Below are 27,964 nucleotides of genomic sequence, written 5' to 3'. Positions count from 1 at the left end.
AAATTTGTTAAATTAGCATTAACTTTTAATTTTAGAAGTTTGAAAAGTCAAAAGTTAAAAGTATTCTAATAATTAGATTTATAAATTATGATATTAGAATTTGGCTGACGTTGCTGATGGATGATATCCACGGAGTCCGTACTCCGCGATGACAAATTATTGAAAAAAAACATAGTTGATTAGTAAATGAAATGAAATGGATGGGCTGCACCATAGAGTAATTACTTCGAGCTGCGTACCACCGTGGATGCAGAATAAATTGTTGAAATATAATTTTATTTATTATATAATATAGGTATGTATATTATAGGTAATCTATATATTATTTCATCTATTCTGTGGTACCACGAATTAAGATAATAATAATATAACTACAATACTATATGGCTAAATTACATTGCGCCAGCTACTCCGACGAAATTCAATAATTATTCAAGTATTTCAACATTAAATTACAACTACTGTTCAGCGCATTCATATTGTTATATAACTTGAAACATTTCTTCAGTCCAAAACACAGATTTATATATAGTAGGTACTATTTAAAATATTACAGGGCTCAGGGTTTACGACAATTTCATTCTCCACGGCTTTAGTGTTACCGGCCTAACAAAATGATTAATTTATGTATTGATACGACGGCCACACACAATAAAAAGTGCACCGATCATAGGACCCCGCATCACTGATACTTGATAGTTGATCTGGATATTGATCACCCAGGGCGATCCCTACAATTTGCGGGGCCCGGGGCCTAACACTTTTAAGCCTATAAAAATATCATATGTGATACTTTCCGCACAAATTACGTATACCCGTAACCTCACCCAAAATAATTTAAACGTGTACGTTAAGTATTTTTACCTATTACCTTAACCTGCAATAACCTCACCTAACCATTTTACGACTTGATAACAATAATATATAATAATTTGTTTGGTACACTATTTTAAAGACTATTACCCTAATGTATACTGTACATTAGGGTTTAATTTCGTAATTTTAATTTATAATAGTAAGGAAAACTTGTGTTTTAGTATGTACCTATAATAATATGTAAAAAAAAATTGTCAACATAGAGTGTAGTTTTCAGGTGCCGCCGAGCATTTAAAATCCAATTATAGAATAATAGGTAACGAAAAACCAAAGTACCAATCAACATTTTTATTAGATACTTTTCGATATTACCAAATTTATTTCGACCATACTTAAAAGTTTAATAGATTAAATAAGGCAATTAACATTTTATTATTATTTGGCTTACGATTAGTATCGTGGTATTTATCATCGAGTGTAGACGTAAACGACATTTACTAAACGTTCTATAATGCTAATATAAAGTATAATATGCGTTTAATTTTCAATCAATTTTTGAAATGGCTATTTTTGGTGCCATTAGTGTTCTTAGTAATTTAGTTTTACCCACCTATGCGGATGTAACGAAGTTCTATTTACAAGTAAGAAACCAATTAAAACAAAAGGTGGGCAAGTGGGTGTCACTCTGCTGTACAGAAAGTTACAAGTGGGTCAATATAATGGATTATGTTAAATTTGAATTCAACGATATTATAATATCATTGTATAAGAAAACAATTCTGAGCGAAGTCAGCCTATGATATTACTAAGTATTAAATATTGATTGAATATATCAAATTTTGATGATAGGTATTATTGTGAATAAAGTAATTGATATATATTATAACCTATTTACGTGAAACCTTGTTTTATATTTTCAATCCGTAGCTATAAAAGTTGAACATTTTATACATTTTTAACTACAAAATAATTTTTAAATTTTAAATTTAATATATTTTGTCAAAATTCTAACTTTAATACTTATAAAATAAATTGTGCATATTATGTATTTTTAATTTTTTTCAACTGTTATTATCACATAGGTATTTAATACTGCAGTGGCGTCAATTCGATTTTCAATATACAATTTGTATATAATATGTAATAAGTATGAATTTAGTATATAATATATATATATATACTTTTTTTTTGCAAAGTTTCTGTTAACCGTCCGTCTGTTTATTCGATTAACCGTCATAGTCCCGACTGTGACGGTTAATCGAGTTTCTTCTGTACTACATAGTGGCGACAAATATTTAAGACCCTACCTAACCCTGCCTACGTATCTGAGCTCTAAAAAATGTTGTTTTCGGACGCACCCGCGGCAAGTCCTTATTTATTTGCCCGCTTCAAGTATACGATATAATATTATATATTATTGTAATATTCCGGTGTAGGTACTATTATTATATTATATAGGTACGGGTGTGAAATGCTTTCGGGCGGGTGCAGACATTGGAAATATAATATGGTTAATGGTTAAGGGTATCGGGGTAAGACGTACCTTTATACTGTTTGTATTAAATGCATTTGGCGTCAATGGCGGTATCTTAAATAGCTGTCTGCGGGGTTTTTTTTTATATTAACTAAATAATATCGATAATGCGATAGATGTAGTGATAATATTATAAAAAAGGGATGGGCAACTCAATACTACTAGATGGCCAATTTTGAATGTGCGAAAATCTAGCGGGCCAGAGAACAAAAATAGAAAGCAAAAAAAAAAAAACCTAATGTTAACTATACCCCTATAATATGATAATATTATTGACATTTAATAGTTCAATACTAGATAAGAATTCATATCTACGTTTTACGATAAACATAATATCGAATTTAATAACTTAACAATTGATATACAAAAATAAAATGAGGAAAAATCTTAACATTTCATATTTTTATAAACTAAATTGAAATGCAACGAACGGGCCAGTGAAAAATGGAATGCGGGCTGCCAGTTGCCCATCCCTATTATGTAGCAATTTAATTCTGCAGTAGCGGCAATTCGCTTTTCAATATAATAATTTCTATATAGAGGCGGCAAACCCTAAACATTAACAATAGGTATTCGAGTTCCGAGGAATTTTGTTTTCGGGCGCACCCTTTATTTGCCCGCTTCATGTCTACAATACAATATTATATAGTTGTAATTCTGTGATACTTATTACTATAGGTACGGATGTGGAAGCGACCTTCGGTCGATGGCTGTGAAAATATAATATAACGGTATCTTGCGTAAAACGTAAGTATAGTACCTATTTATAATAATATAATACTCGAAAACGGTATCTCAATTCGCACTCGTCGATGTTTTTTTTCATATTATATTGCAGGGTTCGCGTCTTAACATTTTTTACTGATATAATAATAGGTCGTATTATTATCATTTTTACCGCTCTTCGTATTATTTGGCACCATAGTTTATTGTGCGGCTCGCGCGACTCTCTTGTCGGCTGGGCCACCCCTGAGATAATATATTAACTATATAATATGATTTCTACGATTGTTTATACAATTCAGTGGCGTTAGTCTAGGTGTTCAATCAGTGGCGCACCCAGGAGGAGCTTTGGGACTGAAGCCCCCCCCCACAAAAAAAAATATTTTGTACATTCAATTATACATTATAATATAGCATATCGTCGCAAATATAGTAGGTATTATGTTTTTTTCCAAATTGTATTATTATGTTAGATACACATTAATAGTTCAATTAGTACCTACGTGATAAGGTTTGTGGCAATCGCCGATCGCTTATTTCGTTGAAAATTATTTTTAGATTTATGGGTATAGGTACTTACTAGCGATTACGTCGGATCAACTTTGATTGGTAAATACGATAACACTAATAATTATAACTATCGACTGTCTGTGCCTGTGTCTCGTTTGACAATTTAGTCCGTTCGAGTTAATCGTTGTGACAGTTGTGTTGAATGTTGATACGTGTGTGTAGAAAAAACTGAGTCGAAATGAGTCAAAAACGAAGAAAACCAGCATGCGCCAGTATAGTACTTTGCTCAGCTATATCATCATCGAACCGTAAATTCCAACAATCAATGATCCGCCCAATACTCATAATATTTAGTTATATCATTATAAATATTAAATAGGTACCTACATAATATAACAAGGTACGTGGCAATAATAAAAAAAAATTATTATTTAAAAATGTGTGGTAATAAATTGTTTACTTATGTAATTGTATGTAAGGAAAGTAAGAAAATGTTTAAGGCCCCCCAAACAATAACCTTGGGTGCGCGCCTGTTTTCAATATATAGGTACCGGTTGATTTTTTTTATCGTTGAACAATCAATATTTCAATAAGTTTGTGTTCAAATGTGGTACATGGTTTTTAGTCGTTTAAAAACAACCTTTTTACAAAATATATATACCCGCTGTGACCGAGAAAAAATATGTGTTTAGAAATAACAAAAGAATGAGTAATGATATGTTTTTTACACTTTTATTTTTATTATTTATTAATTATATTAATTTATTTTATACTTATTTTTTAAAATTTTTTATTGTTTCAAGTAGTTGAGTGGATCAAACATAATATACATTTATAATCTATTATATTTATTTTTATAAAAATATGTTTATATATTTTATAGGTTATTTTAAAAACGATTTCATATTAAATAATGAATAATATTGTATTATTAAATTCAATATTATTAGTCAATAATAAACTTTAAAAAAATGGGGGGGGGGGGGGAAATTTCCGCATCAAAAATATATCAGGGGGGGGGGGGGGGGGTGGCGGAATGTCCATTTACCATTATAATGATCACCGGTATCGTGCGTAAACGTAAGTCATAGAATACAACATTCCCTTTCTATGATGATTTGTATAATATTATAATATTACAAGGTTGGCCACGGTTTGTATAGGTCGTATTATTCCTTTACCCGCTCTTTATATTATTTTTCATTATATTAATATATTGTGTTCGTGACTATTTTCTCCACGCTGGCCACTTCTGTATTATATTAACTATAATATAGTTATTACAGTGGCGTCAATTTCAGTTTTCAGAGGTGGCCAACATTTGTGACTAACCCGCGGGCAGCCCATCTCATAAATATATAGACAAGTAAATTACGTACACAAATCCACAGTTTTACCGAATGGCACCGAATTTGCACAAATATTATTTGGATTCCCGGAATTCCGTAAGAGTACATATTATAAATTAGAATATAGAAGCCATAGATAGAAGCTATTATGTTATAAAAAAAAGTTCCCCCCTTACATATCTAATCATACTCTCCACATAGACCTGAAATTAAAAACAATCTATGGAGAAGCCAAACAATTTAAGGAAAGATACTACAACACTGTCTTTCCTCCCACTCAAACCCTTTAATTAAATATCATTCCTCCCTCCCAATCCCAGGCATCCCACCTAGACGCCTAAAACGCAAATGGTACAGAGACATTTTACAATTTAACAAAATCGATTTTGTTGAAAACTGGTATTGCGTAAAGATTTTCGTTTTTCCTTATTATTTTTTACTTTTGACCTACCAACTAGAGCAGCGATTCCCAACCTCGGGTCGTGACCCAAATTAGGGTCGCAGAGTTTTTTTATGGTGGGTCGCGAAATCATTACATACGTCTTCCAATTTACATATTATATTATTATTTTCAAAAAAAAAAAAAAAATTCTGAAATATTCTAATACTCTAATACTTCTAATATTCTAATGATCAAGTAAAAAAATAATTTGAAATAGGTTATCTTAATGGTCTGGCGCGGGCTGTGCGCGGTCGTACCCGCATAGTGTAGTAATAGGTATATAGTTTCTATTTTTGCTCATAATAATATTTCCCGAAATGTCACAGCGCTCCTTGAAGAGCGTCCTTATCGTAGTTTTCGTATAGGTACGCATATTATTCGTTTTGATGCATTATTCTTGTATAATGTATTTTACTAGTTTATCGATCAGTCATTCCGCTCTCGTCGTTATTCGATCTGCGTATAGTGCGTGTTTATTAATTTAATCTAATTTTTTCGTGATTTAACTTTTTGTAATGGCTAAGCGCGCTCTGCTGTATAAAGATAATTTTTTGAAGTTTGGTTTATTGAAATAAAAGATCGATCGGGATTAGTGCGTCCTCAATAATGTGTGTTCTGCCTACAAGTCTTGTCAAATGAATCTATGAAAGAAAATAAACTCAAGTTAGGTAACACTGTTCATCCGTCATTGGTAAATAAACCATTACAATTTTGGAAGGAACACCAAAATAAAATAAAATGTATGCGTCTTGATTGCCCGTCCAATACACTTACAGGTTTATTTACAAAAAACTACAAAAGCATCATTTGACGTTGCTTGGAAAATCGCACGTTCCAAAAAAGCACATAACATTGGAGAGGAACTTATTAAACCTGCAGCTATTTCTATGGTTAGAACGGTCTGCGGAGATGACATAGCTAACAAATTAGAATTAATCCCACTTTCGGATAACACGATTAAACGAAGGATAGATCTTATGTCTGAACATATTTTAAAGCAGCTATTACATCAAGTGATTGCAGCAAATAAATTTGTGATAAATACACATATTTATCAATTTGATGATAATTATAAATAAATGAATATTGAGTTTGCAATTATGATTTTTTTTTTGGGTTGCCAAAAGTGAAATTTAAAATTTTAGGTTCACGCTTATAAAAGGTTGGGAACCGCTGAACTAGAGAGATATAGTCGATTTAAATTAGCCGTCTGGTAAATTGGTTGCTTGCGATTAGTCATGGCTTAAGTATACAAAGTGAATGTGAAAAAATAACATCTCTTGGTAAATTTGTCGTAACTTTTCTTTAAAAATAAATTCTCGAAAAAATAATTTATAATTATGAGTAGAGTGTGGATTTTAGTGCACTAAAAAGTGTCAAAATATGTCATAATAATCGGTACATCCGAATTGCATGCCAAAAAAATAAATATAAATCGGGTCGTCCGAATTGCATGCCGTCTCTTGGAGGGGTCTGTCCGAATTGCATGCCGTCTCTTGGAGAGGTCTGTCCGAATTGCATGCCATCTCTTAGAGGGGTATATCCGAATAAATAACTTACTTTTCAACTGGAGGATCGTGATTTTGTTACATTACAATAAAACATATAAATATTGTAGAAGGTGACACTGTGAATAAGAATCATAAAATAAAACTCTTTACAAAAATTTAGTTTTGTTTATTTTGCTGTCGGCAATGACATGTATGCCAACTTTTCTACATATAAAAGTCTATTAATTTCATTATTTTGAAATTCCGTCATCACTAAACTTATACTTTTTTCTTTTTCTAATATTTCCCGGCGTCTATTACTTAAATTTGAACTACGCAATTTTACATATATATCACATTGTACTTGCTTTAAGACATCAACTAATTGAAAAATATTAGGACTTGGGGAGTAAAACATGCTATTCAGCTTGGAATGGAATGATAGTAAATAAACGTGTGGTGTACGGCATGCAATCCGGACAAAGCCCTCTAAGAGATGGCATGCAATTCGGACAGACCCCTCCAAGAGATGGCACGCAATTCGGACAAACCCCTACAAGAGACGGCATGCAATTTGGACATTTTTTTTTTTTGGCATGCAATTCGGATGCAGCCATAATAATATGCAGTCAAAATCGTGAAAATATGCAATAATTAATATTTAATATACAAGAAAAAAACTTTAAATTGTGTATAATGCTAAAAAAATTCAAAATTTATATTTGTTAAGTATTGTAAATTTATAGCTTAAAATAATTAATAACAAATTAAACAACTTATAATATTATAATTGGGTATAGGTATTTACAGGGACGGCTCAAGCAAAAATAGTGAACTAGGAAAAATCAAATTTTGTCGCCCTTAACAATAGAATATTATCATTATTTTAAAAATGCCTCTTACTAAAGTGCAGTTTAAGTGCCGCCCTAGGCATGGGCCTATGTCGCCTACCCCCTGAGCCGGGCCTGGGTATCTACTTAATAAACAAAAAATAATTTTTAATATTTTTCTAATTTCTAATTTCGTATTATTAAAATGTACTTATACCTCTAATCATTTAGTATTTTAATGTCTACCACATGTACTATTACATGTTATGCTTGCCAAAATATTATTTCAAAAATTTTTGTTTAAATTTTCACTTTAATAAGCAATGCATTTGAATTCTGTCATAATATACACAACTATGCAAAAACCATTAATCAGAACGTTTAAAAAAAGTCCTTAAAAGACAATGACGAATTCCAAGAGCGATTTTAATTTCCTATTAACACTGTATATAGGTGGTGCCATTTTCAAATATTCCAAACGTTAAAGGTATACGTAATGATGTCCGTATATCATTTAGGCAGGTACATGGCAAATACAGACCGACGACGCTAGGAGGTGGGGGTATACCTTTGAAACACATTTTTCGCTGTGAGGAGCGGTCGTCGGAATTCTGTCAGCACTCCAGCGCTGATCGACAGACCACCAGCACACACGGACACACACGGAAGAAATCATTTCTACTTCGATTGTTGGTACGTATTTTTTTTTTTATCATTATTATATTATACTTTATAGATTATAAATTAAAATAAATAAAAAAAACACATAACATTAAATTTGTTGTAATGTCGAATAGTGCGTACATTAGTAGACGTTATAATTAGTAAATATTTATATTTACCGATAAGTATTTAGAAATTAACTCTAGAATAACCTAACACTTATACCTAACACTTTAATCTTATATTACGGGGATACCGTTACGGTATTTCCACTAATATGCAAATACCAAAGCGTCCAGCAATATATTCAATTAAAACCGTATACGCTCGCATGCGGGATTCAAATCATCATAAGATAATAATAATATTAAGAGAACGTTACACTCGTTGATCCGTCTTACAGGTGTGTAATATGGCATAATTACGATCAGCAGTTCACGTGTAACTTCGTAAGTTCAACAATTAGTGCAAATCAACCCATATTGAAACTTAATGGTCAGAACATGGTCGGTCTCGTAAGTCGGTATTTTAAGATAATTCAATTTTTAACTGGTTTTGGGTAGGTAAAATGAAATAGCACAATTAAAAATGCCTATAACTCGCTATTACAAACTGAGTTCACGTAAAATACTGACATTCGAACACAGCTAAAGTTCTACCAATGAGTTTCACAATAGGTTGACTCAATTTAACTTTTAAAAATTTAAACTAACAACTGCCAAGCTTAAATTTTCTATATTACGCACTTGTACGACGGAGATAACAAATGAGGGTGTAACGTCCTCGTGTATACAATTTGTTTTCTATTTTTAATTCACGCGCAACATAATAAATTTGCGTTTAGAAGAACCAACGCTGGATTTATACTTTTTAGCTTTAGTATTATAGTGAATTAACCTATTATTAAACTTGAAGATAAGAACATTTTTCACGTTCTTACGTTTTGGCTTTTTTATAATACCTATTATTCAAATTTCTTTGTGAATGTGTAAAATGTTAGGTACAGTTTAAATGCTCATATCTTTTTTTTAAATTTATTACTATGGTAAAATACCAACATACGAACACAGATAATGTTCTTACAATTAAGTTTCATAATAGGTTGATTCACTATAATATTTAAGCTAACGATGCTTAAGCGCCCCGGTGCCAATTTTTCAAATTTTCCGCAATTCTATAAAATTTGAAAATTTAACTTTATATTTGAGTTTCCCCCTTAATATTATCAAAGCTGGGCAAGTTAACCAATTTTTTTTAACTAGTTCAAGTTACGTTATCCTAAAATAAAAAATAACTAAGCTAAGTTAAAGTTAGTTTTAAAAAGTTACTGAATTTGAGTAACTAAGTTAAGTTATAAATTTTCATGAAAATAATAACTAAGTTAAGTTAAAAGTTAAGTTGCTTTTTTTTTTTTAGAATCCTCATAGTCACACACTCACACCAGTCGACACACTACTACATAAGCTGACATTATATAATATAGAGACTTATAAATTGACAAAAATTAATTTTTATATATTATTTTATTTATACACCAATATAATATTATAGGAATGTAGAGTGTAGTTTGTAAAAAAACACGGCATAAGTATCACCGTATCAGAAATTACTAATTAGGTCCGTTCTGGAAATTGTATTATTACCTACCTATTGGCTATCAATGTACATTGTACACAGTACACTAGTAACAATGTAAAATACATCTTAACCGTTGTCATTTCATAGAAAATATAAACTTCCTAGTTATATTTCAAATAAGTAATAAATAAATAATAATAATCACTATTCACTATAATACTACTAATTAGTAATTACTATATGTCTATATTATAGTATATTATAGTAAATAGTAATAAATATAATAATATACATAGTACATACCTACAATCGTCGGTAGATATACCTCCGTCCTGGCGGTTCTCAAAAATATCAATGTAAATAATATACAGTTCATAAATCATAATAGGAAAATTTTTGTAAATAACTTTTTACAAACAACTTTAGTCTTAGCAAAATAACTAAGTTAAGTTACAATTATTTATAAAAAGAAATAACTTAGTTACTAACTAAGTTATTCTCTAAATTCTATTTTTTTAACTAGTTAAGTTAAAAGTTATCAAAAAAAGTAACTTAACTTAACTTTTAACTTTTTAACTAGTTACTGCCCAGCTTTGAATATTATAATACTTTCCCAATAATCTATTACCCGATACCTTTTTAGGGGGAAGGGGTGTATTATGGTGTATTATATCAAAAAAATGATTTCACTAGAAGAATTCTTAGACCTTGTGAAATGGTCGGATTTTTATAACTATTAAATTATTTTTTATCTGAACGAAGAAAATATTTTACAGGCCGCATCTAACTCTATTTTGTTTCATATAATGGTATAATATATTTTTAAAAAAACCGCAGAAAATTGTATTATTTTTGAAGACATATTATAAAGTTTGAGATTAAAATATTGAAAAACTGACTCATGAAAGTGTAAAATGTTAGGCATAGTTTATAAATGCTCATAATATTATTTTGCTTTAAAATTTAACTAAATACACACATACGAACACAGATATAATGTTCTTACCATTAAGTTTCAATGTTATGTAATAAATTCACTATAATTTTTAAAACTAATAATACTGAACTTTAACCGCAGTGCTTAGCATGCTAAGCGTAAATTTGATATGTTACGCACTTACGGTGTTAACATAATATTATGCGGGTAACATCTGCGTATTCGACCTACCTATTTGTTTCCTCTCCTTGACCCACGCGCAACATGACAAATTTGCGTTCATGAAAACCTACTTCGTGTTGTAGCTTTAGTATTGGAGTGAACTAACCTATTATCAAACTAGAAGTTGAGAACATATTTTGTGTTTTTGCAATATTATCCAATTTTTTATGCAACTATTAAAATGTTACAGTTTAAAAATGATCATAATATCTTGCTTTTAACTTTATTCATTGAATAGAAGCCTCCGTGAGAACGCAGATAATGTTTTATAATTGGTAAATTCACTTTAATACTAAAGCTAACAACACAAGGTTGGTTCTGCAGAACGTTTTTACGTAAGAATCACAATCATTTTTTAATTCAGTAAAAATATTTTAAAAATGTAACCGCTCTGCTGTTAAGTAGTTTTCGAGTGTATAGATATTTAGTAAGTCACTGTAATGTATTTGTTAAAATTGAACCCAATGATAAATAGTTGTATACTTGTATACAAAAATGATTCTGTGCGAAGACAATCATATATTATATTATGATATAGCCCGTTTTAGGTACCAAGTATAGTTTATGACATATATTTTATATTGATATATATATATAAGTAATTTACTGTACTATTATAGTACCAGAGTTAGAGTACCTACCGATAGCTTACGGTAGGTAGAAATAATTTTTGCCGAAAACAAAGCATTTAAAAATATCATTGTGTGTATAAAATACATTTATAATAATAAACCTACATTAAAAATTTCGATTAGCTATGGGCCAGGATATTTTTGGAATTAAACAAAATAATTAAACCATCATTCTTTGTTTAAATATTTAATTTCGTCCGAATTTCAACTTAAAATGTATACCTATTAAAAAATACTGTGTTTCCTGTTTAATATGTATTTAATAGATTTTTATTACAGTATAAACTACTTATGATTAAGAATTTAAGAATACTACATTAAATTTTTAATCCTTAGCTATAAAAATTAACTACAAAATAATTTGCAGATAATTGTAAGCTTGACGAATTGAGACAAAATTTGAACTTCAAATGGTTATCAAAAAAATCTTGGCTATGTATTTTTAATATTTATAACTGACTATAAATAACTTATGAGGAACCTTGTACTTCTAAAATTTTCTAGTTTTTTGACAAAGCAAAAATGTTTTTATTAAATATTTTTGAAATTACGCTAAACATTTCTTTTTTTAATTCAAGTAAAAAAAAACGTTTGAAAAACCTTGTATTAAATTTTTAAATCTGAGGTATGCATGTTAAAATGTTATGAATTATTAACTACAAAATAATTTACAAATTTTTGAGATTTTGACCAATTTCATCTAAATTCTAACTTTAACACTTATCAAAAAGTTACGACTATTATTTTATATTTTCGATATTATTTAATTTGTATGAGAACAGTATTTATGAGGTACCTTGTGTTAAAAAAAGTCAGTTATTAGACACATAACTTATAAAACGGGTTATATGGATTTGAAAAAAATAATTATTTTAGCACTTATCAGAGTTCGTCAGTCTGCTACATGTCAAACTAAAAATATGAAAAAAATTGGGCACAGCTTATATTCTCTTCGGTGAATTCGTCAATGTTAAAATTGTTTGTTCTAATATTAATTAGACAAACGATTGTAAATTTCGCCATACGTAGGTACATAAAAAGGTAATTAAAAGGACTAATGTAAATTCCACCAGTTTTATTTTCTTACCTGTAATGGGTATATGGAAACTCCACCAGTGTTAAGGCCTTATTTATACAAAACTAAATGATATATTCCAACCAAATAAGCACAAAAATTCAAAATGAAAAAAAAATATGGTGTTTTGAGAACGCTGTATAAATAGTTTTAATAATGGATTTATAATATTAGTCTTATTTGGTAGAATATCTACAAATTGTATCAAATAATTTCAGTTCACTGTTCAAAATATTATAATATAACAAAACATAACATAACATACCTACATATTTTATGGTTATTATACAATTATAAACTATCATAATTTGTTGATTCAATACTCGCTATTACTATTTCTATGATTTGTTCGGACGATCATTATATTTATTATTAAATTATATATATTTTTTGGCATATAAGCATAGGTACCTAACTATTATTTAATAATAATGATTATTATTATAAAATGTATGATTTTTTTTTCTAATAATAATAGGTAGGTAGGTAGGTTTGTCATATTAATTGTATTCTGTTACTTTATATTAATCACTAGAGGAGTTTACATGAACTCAACTTTACCTGATTTTTTCACCAGCCTAGTTTACATGGACCTAATTTTACCTACCTGTTTTTTTTCCTGTTAGAGCTTACACTAAAATATAAGTTTTTATTAATCGATTATTTGAATTTCAGATTGAGCTGTAATGTTAATTCTTAGAAATCTATATGCTTATTTTATTTATTATCAATAACTATTTTTTAATTGTTAGTTTTTATTATATAATATTATAGATTCTGAGCGTATTAGTGATGAATAGTACCTATTTGTACGAAATATAGATTATAAGTATATAGATTAATTAATATAGATATAAAAATACAGATTTTAAAAATATTATACATATCTCGTTTAACTCAGAATCTAATATTTTTTGAATGACATTTTTTAATAATTAGGTACCTACCTACACTTTATGCAAATACAATTATTGAGATTATTTTATATTTATATAGGTTATGATAGAAGAGAACGATTCTTATAATGTAGATAATGATTCGACAACAATAATAATAAATGATGAATTATAATTATTACATATTTCATACATAGGCGTGCGCAGACTTTGTCCTCAAGGGGGGGCCCTTAAAAATGTCTGAACCAAAGATTCTTGTACTAATGACTACCGTAAAAAGGGGTGACTTCGGTCATGTGAGGTGAATAAGGACAACACCGTGTTTTTTTAGTTATCTTATAATTTTAGAATACACGTTTAATAAAAGTTGAAAACTGATACTCTACGTTAATTTCTATTGTAACCTCCATAGAAAATAATATTTATTGATGACATAATGGTGTCATAGTACATGTTATGGAGGTAAATACAAAATATTATATTTTTGTATTTTTAAATTACATAACTACATTGATTACTGTAGCACAACAGCAAATAGAAATATTTGATTGCGGTTTTCGATTACCTATACCCGTTAACTTGTCTGTGTTAATTGGTAATTGCTTTTTAAAAAGTGTGAACTTTAATGACCTTAATAATTATTCTTCTGCTATATCAGTGGTTCTCAACCTAGGGGGCGCGCCCCCCTAGGGAGGCGTGACAAAATTTCAGGGGGGGCGTGAAAATTTTGAAAAAAAAACACGAAAAATGAAAACGTTGCCGTTTTCTACGCCGTGCCTTGCAGGTGTGTTTTGTCGCCTCCGCGGTCGATCAGTAGATATACATTATACACCGAGCGATTATTCCGATTTTATCGTATAACAATTATTACGGTTAGAAAAACCGCCACTCGACGCGATTAGATCCATTCAAAATTGATGTGGACATACTTCCAGATTATCTTCAAGAGCAAACCATCGACCTTAAGAATGATTCACAAGCAAAAGAAGACTTTAAAAATAAGACTGTTGAAGATTTTTGGCTGTGTTATCTCTCTATTTATCCGGAAGTTGCCAATGAAGCTGCGAAGTTATTGGTTCAGTTTTCTTCCACCTACCTCTGCGAGTCTGGCTTTTCGGCGCTTGCTTATATAAAATCGAAATATCGAGCACGATTGGACGTGGAGAGTGATTTGAGATGCGTATTATCACAGATGTCGCCAAACATAAAAAAATTGATTAAAAATAAACAGGGCCAACCCTCTCATTAATTGTATATTTAATAATAGTTAAAATTAATTTTAAATTATAATAATATTTTTTTTTTGTGCAAATAAATTCATTTAATATTAAAAAAATGTCATTGAAGTTGTATTCATATTAATCCAATTACCAACATTAAAGTATAGTTGACATATAAATGTTATACATATATCAATATTATAATAGTGAGGGGGAGGCGTGAACATATAAAATAGTTTGAAAGGGGGCGTGGACCTCAAAAGGTTGAGAACCCATGTGCTATATGATCTTCTTTTCACTCATTATAATAGTATTTTATTTACTAGTTAGGTATAATATGTAAAAGTTTAATGTAGATACCTACTAAATAAGAATATTCTGTTTTTTAGGTCTAAAATATTCGTTATTTGTAGTTACTATTTTAACTAACCTAAGTGGTATGTAATATTATCTACAAGTTACAACCGTGAAATAACGTAAGTAACTGATATATTAATAACTTTATTACGTTTATTCACAGAAATCTAAACTATGAGATTCAAACTGGCTTCACTTTTTTCATGTAAAATGTAAAAATGTTCACTATCTAGTATAGCATAGATATCTAAATATTTATTAAAGAAAATGCCAAAGGCCCCCACCCCCATCGTGCGCACGACTATGATTTCATATTATGTTTGTTGATGTTATTTCATTCTGATATAAATTAAAATTAATAAGGTAGGTATTTCTAAGTTTCAACTTCAAATTTTATTTAAACATACATTGAAACATAAGGTGATAAAGAAACTATAAATGTATAGCATATTGAAATTAAAAATTACTTAATAGTAAACAAAAATTTTGAATTTCAAATTCTAGTCGGCAATTTTGAAGAATACACCCCTCTATAATTTTTTTTTAAGATCGCCGCTGAATTTTCAACTAATTGAACTAGGTGGTTTATATTAAAAAAAAATTAACTACCATGTACAAAAAGGATAAATTAACTTGCCGTAATAAATACTTTATCGATATCGCCGATATTAAATCCTATGAAAACTAATTTTAAACATAACATCGTCAATGCGTCATTTTCACAGGCTCATATCGATTTGTTCCATTTATATGTATAGAAAACTATCAGATAAATTTATAATTAAACAAATACAAATTAAAAAAAGAAAAAAGCATATGTAACTTAGTTTTTAAATTAAAGCACTCGGTTCAAATGTAATTTTGTCCATAATAATACGATTTACAGGAATAATGATCCTGTTCTGTAGAATCAACCAAATTTGATAACATTTTTTTAAACTATTAGAGGTAAATATTCTATAGGCTGCATTGAACTCTGTTTTTAAATATTTTATACTCAAACTTTATAATATGTTTTCAAAAATTGATTATTTAAGCATTTTTAATGCATCCTAATGGGAACGTATCGCCCGGCTCAGAATCTAAAATACGATTATTTTAAGACAGAAAATTAAAAATAAATACTCAAACATGGTACCACGAGTAGGTGTACTGGTTGTTTATAAGTTTAATATACAACTATACTTCATTACAGTTTTAGTATAATACTATAATAACAGTATAGTAATGAGGTACCTATATAATAATTATTACTCTACATTTCTATACCTGTATACAAATCGACTGTATTACCTATTTAACAGTTAAAGTAATATTAATTTTTGCTCTTTGTGCTCTCACAGTTACAAGATTCCTAGTTCCTGTGAAATGGACACTAAACGTAAGCACTCGGCAAGTTATGAACATACCAGAACGAAGTCGAAAAAATCCAACACTGGTACAGGTACACATCAACTTTTACAATCTGATAATATATTGTACACGCTGTACAGCGATTCCAGTTATAACTCAAACTTGGATACCTAATATTACAAGCAGTCAGAATTTAATTCAAGTCAACCGAGAATCTACCTCGATAATATTAAAACCAGGGACTGGAACCTTTAAGATTTTATCAGTTTGGGTTTAGGTTTCGGTTCTCAAAAATCCAAAATTTCGGTTCCGGTTTTGGTTTTCAAAAATATCAAATTTCGGTTTTGGTTTCGGTTAATACCGGTTTTAACCCTTTATATTCGACTTTTGATTATGATTTTATTTTTATCAATTTTCTACCAAACGAAAGTGTTACTAATGGCTCTCCTCAAATTCATCATTATGTATAATCTATTTTATATAATATTACTTATTGTGCCTTATTGTACAGATTGAAAATATTTTTCTATACAAATATTAAGAACCTCTATTTAATGACGGGTATTAATTGTAATTAAGTGTACCTAATATCAATAACACTAAAACTATAAAATATACACAATTATATTCAATAACTTACTCACTGTTAATATGAAGTTTCACTAAACCATTGAGTTCTAATCATTGTAAGAATTAAAAAAACTGATCATATCTGCAGCCCTGCAGGCATATTAGTTAGGGAACAATATTATTATAAGCCAACATACTCCGAAACACTTATAAACGTACAAATTGTTATTATTTTTAGATATTCTACATTGGTTTTTGCGAATTGCGATTTGCAATTCAATAATTATCAGGTAGGTACCGGGCTTGTTATAAATTACATGGAAATTAATATTTGGATTTTTGGAATTTGTTTTATGACAATTCTGTTGTACACATAATAATATTGTTCTTTCTTAGTATTGATAAACTTTTATAGATCTGTGATTTTATAATTATATGTTAGATTTACTGATAAGTAGTAATAACCATCTTTATAATTATATTATACCTACTTCTATATAGATAAACTAATATCTATTGGATTTTGGAGCCGAAAAAAACCAAAATAACCTTTACATCAAAATATAGGTTTCGGTTTTGGTTTATAATAAATGTATTTTAGGGTTCCGGTCGGGTTTCGGTATCAAGATTTTCACCGACAGTCCCTGATTAAAACAAATGTATCATGTCCATCAGTCATCGCGAATATTATATAAAAAAACAGCTTTATATAATTATAAATATTTCGTTACCACCTACTGTTGTACTAGTTGTCGCGGTCGTTATCGCAACGACCGCGGCGTCTCTATCGACGTCCGCGAGATCGCGACCGACAACCGGTCTGGCCGCCGCCTGTGGCACGGCCGCCGGCCCGGCCAGCGGCGGTGGCGACGGCTAACAGCTTAAGCCGAACCGTCGTCGACGAACCCACGCGCGATTATTAATTGTAACAAATTGTGATTCGAACTCTGAATAAAAGGTGCTTCACAGAAAAAGCGTGTGTCGTTATTGTGTTATTAAGTTTGCCCTAACTGTTCCAACACCTACATAGTGTTACTAATAATAAGACACGATCACCATTAATTAGTATTTATAATCAATATTATAATATAACTATTGTATTAATTGTTACCTAATATTATTTTTGCAGAAAATACTCTTCGTACGTCGTCATCTCAGTGTACTGGCATTCAACGGGCCTCGATGTCGGCGATTGATTTAAATGTGGCCAATTCGCAGGAACAAGTCAGTGGCCTGCCTAGTGCATGGACCGAAAACTACGCAGTAGGCCAAGACGTTCTAGACATAACCTTAGTAAGCATGGAACTCTCAGATGTGTTAATAAATAATAATAGGTAGTTTAATAATCAGGACGTTAGGATAGGTTCTACAGAACTGGTACCTATATAGATTAATATTCATCGGAAACATATTTTATTAGTTTAATTTCAATTATTATATAACGACTAATGGCCGTTGTCGCCAATGTCTTTCGATCAATAATAATAAAAAAAAAATTTATTATATATTTGTTGAACTTTTCAATTTCATTAGACTACTAGCTCAAGCGAATCAGATGGACCGCATGTAATTTTTTCGGGTGGCGAACAGGACAATGGTAACAACTATAATTATAACAGCTCTCAAGACGACGAGGCGATGGAGGACAGGAGTTCAACGGTATATATTATACTAAATGTAACAAAAATACCCGACAAAAATTAAATAAATAATTGATATTAGTTGACTAAAATTATGAAACTTCTATGGATAGTATATAATTTAAGAAACATGGTAATTATGTTAACAAATTCCCAAAAAGAATATTTTGCAAAACGTTATGAGTTTATTATACGTTTTAAATAAATTTAACCAAATTTTTTCCAAAAAAATATCGAACGTTTAAAAAAATTTTTAAAAATAAACTATTTTACATAATTAAATGATTTTACCATCAAAATTTGTTTAATAATTAGATTTACAGATTGGCTATTCTCGAATTTTTCCAAAAATTATTTAACACAATTTAAATTATTTTCATTTTCTGTATCTATTAAAAATAAAAAAAAAAATGTTACACTGTACTTGTAGCGCAAGTGTCTATTCATTGTAATAAATACACAAAATAAAAATAAAATAACCAAAAATGTTTAATTTGTCTGGTGTTTCTGTTATACCTTGTACATTGAAAAGCTACAATTAATCTTACAATTTTGTCATGTGTTATTTTTTTGTTTTAATAATTAGTAATCACGTTATATTTTATATGTAAGCTAATCAGAAAATATTCTAAACGTAAATTGCAGCTTAGCACCTGCAGTAGAGACAGTGACAATCATTTGGATGATGAATCACGTACATCAGTTATTATTGAAAACCCCAAAAATTCGCATCAGTACACCGATGATGAACTTAACACTGTACGTATTATTTTGTATTTAATAATAAGACGTGCTATAACTTTGTATTTTATTTAATTTTTTCAAATTTTAAATATGATTAGACTTACTCAGAGTGCTCAACTGCAGTTACTTCACGGGTAAGCCATCTGAATAATGGCTATGATTATTATAAGACCACAAACGACCAGGAGATCAATAATTCTCGTTTAAAGGTGCGTGTATATTGCATGCTACAAATTCTGCAATGCACTAATTTGTTATATATATATAATAAAGCGATCCCTCCAGCTATCTCGTAACAGGGACTGGAACCTTTTGAATTTATCGATATAGGTTCCGGTACTGGTTCTCCAAAAATAAAATAACGGTTCTGGTTCGGTTCTGGTTCCAGAAAAAAAAAAGCTACCAGTTCCAAAGAATTTTGGTTCCGGTTACAGATAATTTTGTACCGATAGGTATAATAATTTTAAATACCTCTCCGTAATGCGGTTTAATTAATAGTATGAGAAATATTGGAAAACTCATGATATGATCATACATAGATTATACACAAAACCGTAATACCTTTAAATTATGATAAATTAAGTTATTTTTTTTGAAACTAAAAGTACCTTTTTAATTTAAAAATTCCAATTTGGTTACGGTACTTTATTTATTAAAATAAAAGTTTCGGTTCTGGTTCAGTTCTTAATATTTTAAAGGTTCTAGTTTCCGAACTGGTTCTTTTAGGTTCGGTTCCAGTCCCTAATTTCAACATGAAAATGGTAGAAACCTTATAATAATATAATATGACATATATTTATATTTATATAAATAAACTAATCAGAAAATATTCTACACTATAGTCTACCACCTACAGTTATAAGACCAACTGTTTCGGCTGTTATTGTGTTGATCTCAATAAAGATTATTCGGATGATGGACCGCAAACTACAAATAACATTGGCGCCACCGAACATACTAATACGTTTCAGTGCGGCGACGATAAAATAAACGCCGTGCGTATTATTTTTATTTGATCACAATAAGTGTATAACTATGAATATTTCAAATATTATATTCGTTCAAATTCTATAGTGTAGTTGCAATTATTATCACGTTAATTATATTTTTTTATATTTTCATATTTGATTAGAGTACCTCAGAGTGGTCGACTGCAAGTACTTCGGTTGGCCAACAGGATAATGGCTATAAATATAACCAGACCCAAAACTACGAGGAGATGAATGACACCCGTTCAAAGGTAATCACATAACCATAATAGTGTATAACTACGTGTATGAATATTTAAAAAATCAAGTTTATCCATATTATCGTGTTGTTTTTTTTTTCTTTCATATGGCGTCACTTTTGGAGAAACATACATAACTTTAAATGATATAGATAGGAAATTGCCTACTTTCTAAAAGAGTACTTCTAGGTTACGTAGCCAATCTTGTGCTTCACTGTCGCCTTTATGGAGCTCTGCTATTCCTCCTTCATATTTTGTCCGCGGACATGACTCGACAATGTGTTTGATGGTTTGAACCTGCCCACACTCACATAGTGGGGTATCTGTAATTTTCCATTTATGTAAGAGAAACTTACATTTTCCTTGTTCTGTCCTGATACGGCTTAAAGCATACCACATTGCAGGTGAAAATTCAAATCCTGTAACTCTCCGAGCTCCATTGATAAAGGAGCTATTTACTACGTTCTCGTCTTTCCAGCTTTTTTTCCACATATCTTCTTGGTTATCTGTTGTGTTCAGATTTGTGACCTAGATCTGGTGTCTAGATTTTAATCTTTTATATGGTGCTTTACTTATGTCATTAAATGTCGGAAGGTTTGTCGAGTTTTGGACTTGTTGAAGTAGTTTTATGGTTGCTGCATATCTGCGGAATTCTGGTGATGCTATATTTGAGAGAACTGGGAGCAATTGCACTTTTGTTGCCCGGACACAGCCTGATAAAATTCTCACCGCATTATTTAATTCAACATCAACTTTCCTCATATGGACACTCCTCTCTCATACTGGGACACAATTCTATGTTCAAATCGTGTTGTTATACTTAATAATTCTTATCATATTATGTTATTTTTTAATAAGTCGAGCACGGAAACCCTTAGAGGATCGACTCTAATAACTTCGATTAGAGAGCAGGAGAATGGATGCTTCGTATACTTGACAGAATACGACGGAGCAATGAATGAAATCTGCTCAAATGTGTACACTATTGAGAAGCCAACAATGGTAGGTACCTACACTATTTTATTATATTTTATTTTGTTGACATTTTAAATTCTATTCCAGCCAATCTTGAAAAAACCATTATCGTCGTTTGTAGTAATGTCCTTATGACAGAAACCGAATGGATACAACGGAAAAGGTACGCAAACATCTTTCATATTATCAGAACACGATAAAGATCCGCTGGTTGTAATATACTCGCTAATTCGAGACCTCGTACATCGAAATGTCTCGTCTGGTGATGATGAAATCCGTACAAAGGAATTTATTAAGCTATAAGGCATGACTGTACGAGGTACATGTACTATTTGCTATTAGATATTTGTTATTTAGATATAAACACATCGTATATCTATCCCCGAGTGTTGTATTCGTGCGTTCGTGTGCACTGTTTGCATTGACTAAGGCAAGAATATAGGTGGTAGGTATAGGTACCTCGTATAGGGTACCTATATAAATACTAACTTAAGAATATTACTTTTACGGGATTCCACAGAGTCTGAGTGACTGATCAATGAGTATACACATGTACTCATTCTTAAATGTGTGCTTGTGTTTGTGTATATGTGTGTGTAGTTATAATTAGTTTCAATAGCAATAATTTATGTGTGTGACTGTGTTAAAAAAAATAACGAAGCGCTCCCGAACTTGACAATAAGGAAGTACTTTTAAGGCGTAAATATGATGATTTTTTTTTCAAAAGTACAAGTCCTATAGTATCGTCATATTTATTCGATAACATTTCTTAAAACATTTTTGAGTTCGTCATGATATTTACTTGAACATGAACTTCATACATATTTAAATTTATTTTTTTACCTCAATATTATTATAACGTTTTATTCTTCATATACAAAATTTAAAAATTTAACTTTTATTGATGGTGTCCAGACATTTGTTTTTATTTTTACAACAAAAAAATTTGATTTTGACAACTTGTCAATGGTTACTTATGCGAATTGAAGTTGTATCTAAATATATTTTTTGATAATTTTTAAAACAGTTTTATAAGTGATTCCTGAAAAATTGTTTTAGTTGGGGAAGACGGGAAGTCTTGTTGTTGAAACTCGTTTTCAAGTTAACATCATGACGAATTGAAGCATGTGTCCCAGAGCTTTTTCCAATAACTACAGGATAGTTGCTGATAATGACATAAGACATAAATGGTAATCGGAAACTACCCCCGGAATTAAAACCTCCAGATAAAAAATCCCCAAACTTGTTACTCGTCAAAACTACCTCCCACTAAATTTAAATAATTGTAGTGTTGTTACTTTTTATCATCTAGATAATGTTATGACTTATAATTATAAAATTGATAATTAGAGTTTATTATAACACATTAATACTTTGGTTTGAAAATCATTTAAGAGATGTTAGGATTCATAAACAGGAATACGATTAATTTAAAAAATATTAATATTAAAGGGTGTACCTACCCGTTTATAAATAAATATCATATAACATAAGTAATATGTGCCTATTTATCAATACTATAGTAGTATAATATAATAATTATCGTTCAAGTTTTATATTTTTTCATTATTATTAATTCTTATTTGCTGTATATTTTCCCTATTTTCGACGTAAATTGATATATATTGGTAGAAAACACCGACAGGATCGGATCCTTTTAATCCCCTATACTTAAATATTACCCAGTCGGTTGCTTTGAGATTTTATTATAGCTGTGACTGTTATCACTATTATTTTGGATAATGTAAACAATAATTCCAATGATTTAGTTAATAATTACACAAGTATGACCATATATACGCGTGCACGTATATATATATATATATTTATATCTTTATATATTAATGTGAAAATGAAAACCTTTGAGGCCTATGTTCTCGGAAACTACTTAACCGATCGTTATGATTTTTTTTTAAATTGAAGAGCTCATTGCGGAGAAGGTTTATGGCATTTGATCGATTCTTTCACTTAATAAACAAAGGAGTTATCAATTATTATAAATAATGGCCTGTTACGTAATAATAAATAATAATAATAAATTAGTATTATTCTCAACTCCTATAACCCATAGCAACCATTAATAAACGACAATTTCTATCGTAAATCTAAAAATTCCTGTTTGAGAACCTACCAGGGGTGATCAATTCCCTTTTTAAATTAGTCTACGACACTCACAAAGAATGTGGCTTTCTATTGGTGAAAGAATTTTAGTTCAGTAGTTCCAGAAATTACCCTCAACAATGGTAACATTTTTAAGATATGTAATATATATTATACTAACTGATCCCGAGCACTTCGTTGCCCGTTAAATGTATCAACTCTATATGATTCAAACTTTGTTCAATTCGTTATTTAATATTCGGTGTATAGTATTCAACATTTATCTTAACTTTTCCGTTTCCCGGAATAAAAATTCTGATACGCAGCAGTACATTGTCAGGTATGTATGCTATTTGTACGTATGATTTAACTCTAAAGTATCAAAGTTATTCCAAGTTTATTGTTTAAACTTAATATAATCAATTTATACAAAATCCTATCCTAACCTAACCGTACTAAAAATCGATGAATAAAATAAAAAAAACAATGGAAAAGTTAAGAAAAATTTAAATAATAAATTGAACAAAGTTTGAATCATATAGAGTTGATACATTTAACGGGCAACGAAGTGCTCAGAATCAGCTAGTATAATATATATTACATATCTTAAAAATGTTCGTAAAATTGTTCAATAATACATTTTGGTAAATAGGTACATGTAATAATATATTAATTGAAAATATTTCCATACGGCTGTTGTCATAACGCTATTAAAAACATACATAAATAATTTAAATTTATTATATATATTTTTAAGTATAAACAGATATTTTAATAAATATATTTGACCATTTTATAGGTACATATTATATAATAATACAATATGAATATCTTATTTTTCTATGAAAAACGAAAATACGAAAAATACAAAGATAAAAATCTATAGTTAATACCCCGCACAAAAAGAGTCAAAATATATAGACAACTATAACATATTGTTAAAAAAATTATAATGTTTATAATATATTTTGGAGAAAATATCAAAGTTATTCGGTTATTCGTTGTTACTATTTAAATAAACTAATAGGTATATATTATTCACTTAATTTTAATTTCTGGTACGTAACTTCTGAAATAAGGAATAAGTGTAATAAATAACGAAGTGCTCGGGATCACCTAGTATATATATACATAAGTGTATTATTATTATATATATAGATAGATAGATATAGCCAACACGAATGGTGGTAAGAGGGGATCATTTAACCATCAAACTAAATATTTGTTTATAATTTATAAATAAAACATTTTATTGCGAGCTTAGACATTATATTATATACACGTGCTCAATTTATAATACCGATTGTATAATATTATAATTTATAAATTTTAGGTACCTGCAGAGAAGACCATTTGAAGTTTAAGATGTCGCAGCTGCCAATTACGTATTATACTTTTATACCGAAGTGATCAGAAATTTGACTGAAACTTTCTAATACGTAAATTTCGAAAAATAATTAAGATAGAATTTAAAATAAGCCTATTATTTAATTAATCTCAAAATATTATAAATATATTTTTATAACGCAATTAACCGTTTCTTTTTATGTTTACAATCATAACCAGTTTTATAAATAATGGCTAATATCATCATAATCTTTATTATTGAATAATATTGTATAAGTTATATTTTATATGAGCGCCAGTTTTAGCTTAATGAGTAGGTGGCTGTCCATATCGTTTGGTATGTCCACCTGCTAAAAAGTTCCTACCTAAAGGCTATAGTTTAAGAAAATATTATAAAATAATATTGTAAAATTATATAATATATTCAACATAATGTATATTCTATTTTGTTTTAAAGAATAATAAAAATCTATATTTATTGGTATTCATACATGCAATGTAAATAAAACGGTATTTAGGGATTCTCGATTGTACTGAACTAACTGACAACAATATTTGTGACCTGCGTAAATTAATCGTTGTTTACTATGTTTGGTTGACACGATGGATGGTTTCTAGGAATATTGACCGAAAAGAATATTACAGATTAGAGCATTAGACACACACGCTTAATATACAAATATTTAAATCTCTTGGAGTTTTATGATGAAACTATTATAAATATTTGAATTTGTTTTAAATAAAACTAAAACTGTAAGTATTTAATGATGCTATAATATTATTGATTCAGATTTCTAAATTTAAAATGTTGGTATTTTTATCAACGTGATTACCTATGTTTGTAATGTAAAGCAAACAAATAACAATCAAGTAACTAAATTATTTTTACAACGCATTAGATTCAATTGCGTACGAGTTGAGTTATTTTCAAATTTTAAAAATAATTCTTTATCATTATTTTGCTTAAAAAGAAAAAACGACACTATACGGCACATAAGTAATGGGAAATTCAATGTATTCGACATTCACACAGAGAACACAATTATTCTGCATCACTGCCATTAAGAGCTTTACGGGCATTTCCTCATATTAATCACACTTTTGGTCAATGTAAATTAATTTCTGTCAAATACCTAGTATACTTTAAACAGTTAGTGGATCATTAGTACATTGTAGGTACCTATATCTATTATAATGGTTTTTGGCGATAATTACTATCGTAGGGAAATCAAAGGCCAATACATTCATCGCTCTGCTCAGAATTAAAACATATAAATACGGATTACTGTAATCCGTCAATAAAATTATACATATTATATTCTTTTGAGTATTATAAATATTTAGGACGCAACTGCAGGAAGACCTGACAAATAAAGTAAGTTTTGTTAGAATCAATATTTAAAAATTATTGTTTTTAAATATATAATTTTATTGACTTTTGCTCTACACGTATAATAAAAACAATTAAAAAATATAAAATAATATAATATAAAAAACAATTTTTTTATTTTTGAAATGAATGCTTCACAGGCGACAGCGGACCTTCTTACGCTGTGTCAAATCCTCCTCTCGTATATCCCTCGTGTAAATAAACCAGGGCTTGGAACCGAAATTAAAAATACCGGTATTTTAACAGGAACCTTACTGAAACCATTTTTTGATTTTCTTAGGAACCTAAACCGGAACCGGAACTGATACTTGTCGGAAGAGAATTTCTCTTACGCTGTGTCAAATCCTCCTCGCGTATATCCCTCGTGGAAATAAACTATTATGGGGGCTGTAAGCGCTCTGTTTCTAAGGAGTAAACGATAGGAAATTAGTTTATCAGATGAAGTCGCGTAGTGCTGTTGTGTGAGTGTCCATAGCGCGCCACTAGGTATTTAATATATTTTCTGAATCTATAAAAATTTCAAGGCTTAAAAATTCAAATTTACAAAAAAAAAATAATATTATTTTTTGATATTTTAAACTTAAAACACGATATTGAAATATTGAAGTGTTTTGACCTTTACTTTCAAAGAAAATTTAACCGACTTTTTTAAAGTACCATCAAATTCGGACAAAAAAATCGAAAATATCCCTCGATTTGTCATGTAAAACCACCTTGGGTATTAGGTAATGAATTTATGTGGTTTTACATAACAAATGGGAATTAGGTAATGCATTTAGGGACACACGAAGTATTATCAAAGTCTGAGTCCGATACGGATCGGTTCAAAATTGATGCGATACATATTGATAGACTCCAATAGTTTCTTCCTTGAAAACCATGATCGTTTTATTATAATATTTTGTATTTCTGTCGTTTTTTCGTGATATTTCAACTTTCAAGGATCACGGGTCGGCTCGGTCGCGTAATATAATAACTCATAGATTGCGTCCGACGTACCCGTCTCGATACTGTAAATAATATTATAATATTATTATAATTATTCGTCAGGGGACGATATATTTTTTTCCCCAAAACCAGGGTTGCGACGAGTAGCGATAGGTGCAGTAGAGCCTAGCACGAAACATCGAAAATTCAGGTTCGCCGCGTGCCTGGTCACACCATATTACAGCTGATATTGTACTCCACGTCTGGTCAGTGGTCACGATGTAGAGAACATAATAATATCAAATATGGCGCTCGTACTGTTGAACCTTGAACGTTCTGGTTCTTAGTCCATAGTCCGTCGCCTGTGCAAGTCACTAATCACGCACGTGGTGTACTATAGTACTATACGTTTACGA

General features: G+C 29.8%; 1 protein-coding gene across 1 annotated transcript; it reads left to right on the top strand.

Moving 5' to 3' along the window:
- Positions 1-3,767: 3,767 nt before the first annotated feature.
- On the top strand, positions 3,768-25,652 carry LOC132936152 (uncharacterized). The gene is made up of 13 exons (XM_061002841.1): positions 3,768-3,983; positions 4,885-5,028; positions 8,213-8,387; positions 16,618-16,718; positions 18,327-18,490; positions 18,731-18,856; positions 19,483-19,596; positions 19,680-19,790; positions 20,424-20,576; positions 20,714-20,821; positions 21,668-21,811; positions 21,872-21,947; positions 25,218-25,652. Exons 4-12 carry the CDS (start codon positions 16,643-16,645, stop codon positions 21,917-21,919), a joined length of 1,044 nt encoding a protein of 347 aa, XP_060858824.1. The 5' UTR covers positions 3,768-3,983; positions 4,885-5,028; positions 8,213-8,387; positions 16,618-16,642; the 3' UTR covers positions 21,920-21,947; positions 25,218-25,652.
- The last annotated feature ends 2,312 nt before the right edge of the window (positions 25,653-27,964 follow it).

This window comes from Metopolophium dirhodum, chromosome 1 (assembly GCF_019925205.1).
Source record: "Metopolophium dirhodum isolate CAU chromosome 1, ASM1992520v1, whole genome shotgun sequence".
Lineage (NCBI taxonomy): Eukaryota > Metazoa > Arthropoda > Insecta > Hemiptera > Aphididae > Metopolophium > Metopolophium dirhodum.
Note: the sequence above shows the minus strand (reverse complement) of the source record. Positions and strands in the feature narration are given on the sequence as shown.

Excerpts from the sequence above, each read along its gene's own strand:
- LOC132936152 (XM_061002841.1), top strand. The coding sequence starts at position 16,643 with ATGGACACTAAACGTAAGCACTCGGCAAGTTATGAACATACCAGAACG. Across the intron at positions 18,491-18,730 it reads ACGTTCTAGACATAACCTTA|ACTACTAGCTCAAGCGAATC; the intron begins GTAAGCATGGAA and ends CAATTTCATTAG. Across the intron at positions 20,822-21,667 it reads TGAATGACACCCGTTCAAAG|TCGAGCACGGAAACCCTTAG; the intron begins GTAATCACATAA and ends TTTTTTAATAAG.